Here is a 6,714-nt window from a genome sequence, read left to right as displayed (position 1 = left end):
GTATTGTAATAGAGTACACATTTTGACAATGGCCGACACAGGGTGTGATTCAATGAATAAATTAACAGCTCTGTTCACATACTTCATTATTGTAAACATTTTTTAAATATATAAAGTATTTGATACTTTCACAGTTTGTTACAAAATCGCTAGAAAATGTTCACGTTTTAACATATTTTTTTAAAACAAGCTAAAAGCGAGTATCGTTGTAAAATTTTCTCAAAACTTCATAGGGGTTGCCAGACCCTTTTCTTTGCATTCATCTATATATATATTTTTAACTTCATATTTTTTCTTAAGCCTCAGCGAATATATAAAATATTTAGCTTCCTTTGCGATATTAAAACTCCGATTACAAATGAAAAAAGGCAACTTTTAAGGAGACGCATCCAAAATGCGGTAGATTTATTAATGAATAATTGAAGTAAGTATTGACTTCAAGTGTTCCTTCATAGGTAGCGACGAGAATGAGGTGCGCATTCCATTGACTTTTATCATAAACATTGTGGAAACACATTTTTATTTACCCAAACAACAGGATTGGACGCAATGTGTTTTTAATCATTTCTATGGCAACAAAACTCGTCAGATGTCATCTCGAGTAAAAGTACACAAACAAAAGTCAACAATGTCCCAAAAATTAGAAGGCAGTTCTAATTTATGTCTCCTCAATAGATTTCACGAATATCATTCAAAATTATGTCGTTTGAAAATATACTTTCAAGTCATTCATAAGGTTGACGGCGAAATATTATACTTTATTTAAAAATTTAGAAGTTTTATTTTTCGCGTCATAATATCAGCTGATTTACTGCTGGAGTGACATCACTTGGCCGGATATTAATCCGGTAGTGCAGACTTGACTGTCGTGGGAACGATCGTCTAACTCTGTTGTTGTTGTTGTTGTAGTAGCATCTAACTCTATTTTAATGTGGTGATAATCTTTCAACGGCAGGATATAAATTGGCAGCCTTAAAGTATAAACCGAATCAATTCGCTGAGCGAACTTCGTCGGACGAAATTATGCCATCAAAATTAAAAAAAAAAAAATTTAACACACTGCAGTACATGGGATTGCACATAATGAAAGCGATGACGTAGTTCCTTTGACTTATTTTTAAATTGCCTTTGCCACAGAGATAAGAAATTAGCTATACAAATCTTATTTGCCCTATTTACTGCAATAATTTATTAGGCTTATCAAATTTACTATACGGAATCTAGGCCTTAGATATTTTTGTCAGTAAATCAACCCTGTTAGCCACTCACTGAACATTCAACTTTGGTTTTGTTGTCAACGTGAGTTTTTCTGAGTGTTTTTCAGCCGTTTGGCAGAGACATTAACATTAAAATTCTCTGCGTCTGGTGTGAAACACCAAATATATCACACAAACTGCATTTGAAATAAGATATTTATTACTGCACCAGGTATCACAACTGAACAAAGATGGCAGACAAAAATTCTGAGCAAAGCATTATGGATAAATCCATGAGATCCGTTTTCGGTAAGATAACGTTTCGTGTTCACCATAGACCATAAGTTATGTGCAATTTTCTACAGTGGGCAATATTCCGTATGAAGCAACAGAAGAGAAGCTTAAGGAGATCTTCAGTGAAGTGGGACCGGTCCTATCGTTAAAGTACGAGTTAATTTGATATAAAAAATATGTACACAAAAACAATAAATATATTTTTTAGGCTTGTATTTGACCGAGAAAGTGGAAAGCCGAAGGGTTTCGGCTTTTGTGAATACAAGGATCAGGAAACTGCCTTGAGTGCAATGCGCAATCTAAATGGTTACGAAATTGGCGGCCGTACTTTGCGTGTGGATAATGCATGTACGGAAAAGTCACGTATGGAAATGCAACAACTATTGCAAGGTCCGCAAGTTGAAAATCCCTATGGCGACCATTGTGATCCAGATCAGGCACCCGAAATTATAACCAAAACGGTTGCATCTTTGCCTCCAGAACAGATGTACGAACTAATGAAACAGATGAAGCTTTGCATACAAAATAATCCTTCTGAAGCACGTCAAATGTTGATGTTAAATCCACAATTAGCATATGCTTTGCTACAATCCATGGTCGTTATGCGAATTGTTGATCCACAAACAGCGCTGGTAAGGCAACTGGCTTATAAAATTCATAAACACTTCATATAAAATTTATAATTACAGGGAATGCTTTTCAAAGCAAATCAAATGCCACCGGTTCTTGGTGGAAATCCTTTGTCAGGTGGTGTACAATCGCAAAATATTCAATCAAGTATTATGCAGCAACCTCAACCACAACAACCATCTCAACCACCAGCAATGGTTGGACCACCAATGCCTGTACCTGGTCCCAATTTCAGTGCAATGCAAGGAGGAGATATTGATTTACGTGCCATAAATGGTCCTGTATTAGGTGGACCTGGCGTTATGGATCCAAGACAAATGGACCCACGTATGGCACGAAATATCGATCAGGATATGCGTGCTATGCCGAATCCCGTACCGCCACCACTCATGGATCCACGTGCACAACGGCAAATGCCACCACAGCAGGGTAATCCGCAACCAACATTCCCAACAGATCCACGACAGCGTCAAATCGATCCACGTCTGCGAGGAAATGCTGGTGGTCCTGGAGTTCCTGGTCCAACAATGTCACAGCAGCAGCAAACTGCTCAACAGCAACTACAAAATCGTTTAGCATCGAATTGTGGCATTCCCAACGATGCTACCGATCAGGAGAAAGCTGCTCTTATCATGCAGGTCTTACAACTTTCTGATGACCAGATTTCGCAATTGCCGCCAGAGCAACGTGCCAGCATTTTGGTACTTAAAGAACAGATCGCTAAGAGTACACAACGTTAATCTCAAAAAGAAACGAAATAATTGCATACTGACTGGCCACACAATTTTTATTTATGCAGAGGTCTAGTGGAATTTCGATTGATTTTATTTTAGACAAAATAAATGCAACATGCAATTTAAAAATTAGTTTTGTATAATTAAAAGTTTATTATAATGATAGTTCAAGGGATAGCAACCAAAGCTTGGTGCAATTTTTGTACCGCCGTATTAACGATTTGCCGCAAGCTTTCATCATCTGAACAATGCACTTGCTAAATAATGAAGAATAAGAATTAATGGAAAAATTGTACTACTTCTCTAATTTTTAACTTACCAATGTTTCCAAATTTACTTCCGCACGCTTTCCCGCTACTGTTACCGGCAAAACATCACCTTTAAACATTTTTGGTACTGAGTGTTCGCCAAATGTGTCCTGTAGAGTTTCCACCAAACATTCTCTGAAATGTGTGCGATCTGATTTAGATGGCGCAGTAGCACCTTTTATGTTGGTGCCACCCATTTCAGTTTGCATAATACATGCGAGTACCGAGTCGGCAAACATATCATTCACGGGTGTTGCCTGCCATTCCATGACTATGATTTTTCCCTCCACCATTAAGTCGATGCACTTGAATGCGCGTAAACGCTTTTCCTCCTCAACCATTTCGGTTGTGCCTACCCCACCAATTCTGTCTAATAACAACTTTAAAGTGGCTAGCGGGCTATTCCATGGTATGGACTGTCTTTGAGTTACGACGGACATGCTCATATCCGTATACTCTGAAAAATTTCAAATGCATACGTTAAATAAAGATATAAAAATATTCATGAAATAAATATCTCACTTGATAGATCTGAAGCTGCCAGGAGATGGTACTTGAAGTCGCGTTTTACCAGCACTCCAGATAATTTTTTGCCAACCTCCGGTTTAGTAGCCGCCAAATTACCCATCACCTTGGCTGTTTTTTCGCCACGGAAGTATAACTCCACCGAATGTGTGTTACGCGGGTTGTAGAATTTGATATTTGTAGAAGTGTCTGCCTCGTACTCGCGCTGTAGCGCCATTTTCAGGCGGGACATTTCGTTTTGTTCACCATGAACCAAAACCTAGGACAACGAAGGGTTTTATAAGAATAGATAGATAAAAAAAAGTACTAAATGCATGTACCACATGTTGAGGCTTGAGGAGTCGAATGAATTCACTTGTTTGTTGGTAGTCGGTATGCGCAGAGAAGGAAATATAGTCGACCGACATATTCAAAGGCAGCTTTTGACCAGCTAATGTCGTTATTTCCTCTGGTTCCGAAAGTATGGATTTTGCCAAAGTTCCTTCCACACAGTAGCCAGCAATAATGACTCCATTTTTCGGATCTGTGCACCAATTTTCAAATAGTTCTCGTGATAAACCGCTTTGCATCATACCAGGCGAAGCCATTACAACGCAAGGTCCAATGTCGTCAAAATGATCGATTCCTTTTAAGTTGGAAATGTGTCGAAATACAAACGGATTATTCACAGCTATTTGACGTCGAATTTTATCATTCATTGCATTAATGTATGTTTGGTAAACGGCCATACACTTCTTAGCCAGCGATGATGCATAGTAAATGGGTATTTCGTGCAGCTCAGGATTTTGTGACCAATATTCATCCAATATGAGCAGCAACTCCTGAGCACGGCCTAACGCAAAAACAGGTATCAAACAGCGCCCACCCTGTTGCACAATCTTTTGTACCAATGAGGTGAATCGGTTTTCACGATCTTCACGCTTTTCATGTATATGAGTACCGTAGGTGGACTCAGTAATGAGCACATCTGGTTTAATGGGTGGTATTTCCGCAGCCATCAAATGTCTATCTTCTTGCCGAGAAAAGTCGCCAGTGTAGAGGATTTTAACTCCCGCAATTTCAATTAAAAACATAGCTGCGCCTAACACATGTCCCGCATTGTATGCACAAAAACGTACGCCCATAACATCTCGTTCTTCGTGAAAATTTATAGTTTCTATTTTTTCCATAGACGCCTCCAAGTCGGCTTCTGTGTAGAGCATTTGTTCGGTTGAGATGTTACTAATCTTTATGTAATCTGATAACATCCAACGATAGATCGCTTTTGTGGCATGTGTCATAAAGCAACGCCCTCGAAAACTGGTCTTCATGAGAAACCATGGTAGAGCTCCACAGTGATCCAAGTGGAAACTAGACATTTTTTGAACCACCATTATTTTACGAACACGTTACAATAATTTCACTACTTACTGTGATATAAAGAGCAGATCAACTTCGTCAGCTTCAATTAAATCTACGTATGGTAGGGCATCCATACCAGATAAACCGGGGTGAATACCACAGTCAAGCTATTGATTTATACAAATATATTACTTTATGCAATAATGCCTAACTTTTAAGAGCTATACCATAATCTTTTTGCCTTTAAAATCAAGCATTATACAAGATCTTCCAACTTCCTGACCGGCTCCGCTGAAATATTAATATCTTTGGTATATTGCCTAAATGGATTCAATGTAACTGAGAATGTAACTTACAGTGGCTTGATTTGAAGAAGATCACTCTCTTCTGCCGGAACTCTGTCATCATTACGTTGTGCCATTTTCTTTAAGAACTTATATTTTTTTTTTGGAAATAAACACGCGTTGTGAATAAACATAAACTTCTCTACTCTTCGGCAGACAAAAAATTCATAAACGCCGCCAAGGCGAATTCATAGTACCGCTTACTGCCAAAAACAGCTGATGGCGAATTTTATTGTGGGTTAGGGTATCATCAAAGATCATAATTACTAGGGCAGTTCACAATTGAAGGCACCTGGCGTTATGGTCCTGCTAATTCGGAACAAGAAAATAATACGCTTGGCTTGATAGAATAGGAAAAAAAAGAATTAAATTAAAAATTTAAATTTAAATAATAATTAAAACGGTACTCAAATTTGTTTACGCACCTTAAAAATGGAGGAGACATCGCAGATCAAGACCAAATTTACACAATTATAAAAAAAGAACTGAGTATCTTCAAAACTATTTGATTACTAACATAAAATCAAGTGCATAACTCGAAATTCCTAAGCTTTTAACCTTTTTGTGAGCCGTCGAAAAAATGAAACTTATATGAAAAAAAAACCGAAAAATACACATAAATCCGTTATATTTGGTAATTTCGCGTTTAATGTGGCAACATAATTGAGGTTTTAACATTTCGTTACAAAATGAGTTATTTAATCTTCACTTAAAATATCTGTGGCCATTCAAAATTGTAATATCAAACCGACAACATTTTCCACCCCTTTCTCAAGTGTGCTGATTTTTTGACGTTAAATTTGTCAGCATGATAAATTCGACTTTGTTTTGTTGTTGTTGTTGTAGCAGCATAAACATTCCCCACACTTACATACGGGGAATGCTGCTGGAGTGACAGTCCTTGGCCGGATATGGTCGTTTCGATAACGTAGAACCGACTGTCGTGGAAACGTCGACTTCGTTTTCTCAACAACCGGTTAAATTTTAATTTATAGATAGAAAGGCAGCACTAAATAAGGATAGAAGAAATAAAGAAATTAGTTAAGAACGGGTTTGGTTGAAAGAGGGGAGGTTACGACCAATTTCGTGAATGAAAAAGAAACGAACGGGAATCTGTACAGAGTACAGCTAATAGAAGAACCTGGCACGGAAGTTCCTTAAACCAACATGCTCAAAGGTATACTATTGAGACAGCTTGCAAATACATTTTTGTTTTTTTTCATTTTCGCATAACACAACAACTTTCGTTTCATATAGTAAAGACATTAAAATCGTCTGGATACAATGTTGTCGCAGTTGTTAGAGACCTAAGCGGAGCAAATGTTTAATAAGTTACGATTAG

The 6,714-nt window shown here is 37.7% G+C and overlaps 2 protein-coding genes across 2 annotated transcripts; one reads left to right on the top strand and one right to left on the bottom strand.

Annotated features, from left to right (window-relative positions):
• Positions 1–1,296: 1,296 nt before the first annotated feature.
• Positions 1,297–2,986, top strand: LOC129238631 (cleavage stimulation factor subunit 2). The gene is made up of 4 exons (XM_054873755.1): positions 1,297–1,505; positions 1,562–1,640; positions 1,699–2,122; positions 2,180–2,986. The coding sequence occupies exons 1-4, from the start codon at positions 1,448–1,450 to the stop codon at positions 2,858–2,860; spliced, it is 1,242 nt and encodes a 413-aa protein (XP_054729730.1). The 5' UTR covers positions 1,297–1,447; the 3' UTR covers positions 2,861–2,986.
• LOC129238545 (cleavage and polyadenylation specificity factor 73) lies at positions 2,882–5,696 on the bottom strand. The gene is made up of 7 exons (XM_054873643.1): positions 5,385–5,696; positions 5,256–5,319; positions 5,098–5,195; positions 4,008–5,037; positions 3,685–3,946; positions 3,174–3,619; positions 2,882–3,111 (listed from the first exon to the last, which is right to left on the bottom strand). Exons 1-7 carry the CDS (start codon positions 5,504–5,506, stop codon positions 3,022–3,024), a joined length of 2,112 nt encoding a protein of 703 aa, XP_054729618.1. The 5' UTR covers positions 5,507–5,696; the 3' UTR covers positions 2,882–3,021.
• Between the last annotated feature and the right edge of the window lie 1,018 nt (positions 5,697–6,714).

Source organism: Anastrepha obliqua, chromosome 1, assembly GCF_027943255.1.
Source record: "Anastrepha obliqua isolate idAnaObli1 chromosome 1, idAnaObli1_1.0, whole genome shotgun sequence".
NCBI classification, from domain to species: domain Eukaryota; kingdom Metazoa; phylum Arthropoda; class Insecta; order Diptera; family Tephritidae; genus Anastrepha; species Anastrepha obliqua.
The sequence above is the reverse complement of the archived record's forward strand: the minus strand, read 5'-3'. Positions and strand labels throughout refer to the sequence as shown.

Coding starts and splice junctions, on each gene's coding strand:
- LOC129238631 (XM_054873755.1), top strand. CDS start 1,448: ATGGCAGACAAAAATTCTGAGCAAAGCATTATGGATAAATCCATGAGA. Junction 1,506..1,561: donor ATCCATGAGATCCGTTTTCG/GTAAGATAACGT, acceptor AATTTTCTACAG/TGGGCAATATTCCGTATGAA. Junction 1,641..1,698: donor GGACCGGTCCTATCGTTAAA/GTACGAGTTAAT, acceptor TATATTTTTTAG/GCTTGTATTTGACCGAGAAA.
- LOC129238545 (XM_054873643.1), bottom strand. CDS start 5,506: ATGTTTATTCACAACGCGTGTTTATTTCCAAAAAAAAAATATAAGTTC. Junction 3,620..3,684: donor GGCAGCTTCAGATCTATCAA/GTGAGATATTTA, acceptor GAAATTTTTCAG/AGTATACGGATATGAGCATG. Junction 3,112..3,173: donor AAGTAAATTTGGAAACATTG/GTAAGTTAAAAA, acceptor TTCATTATTTAG/CAAGTGCATTGTTCAGATGA.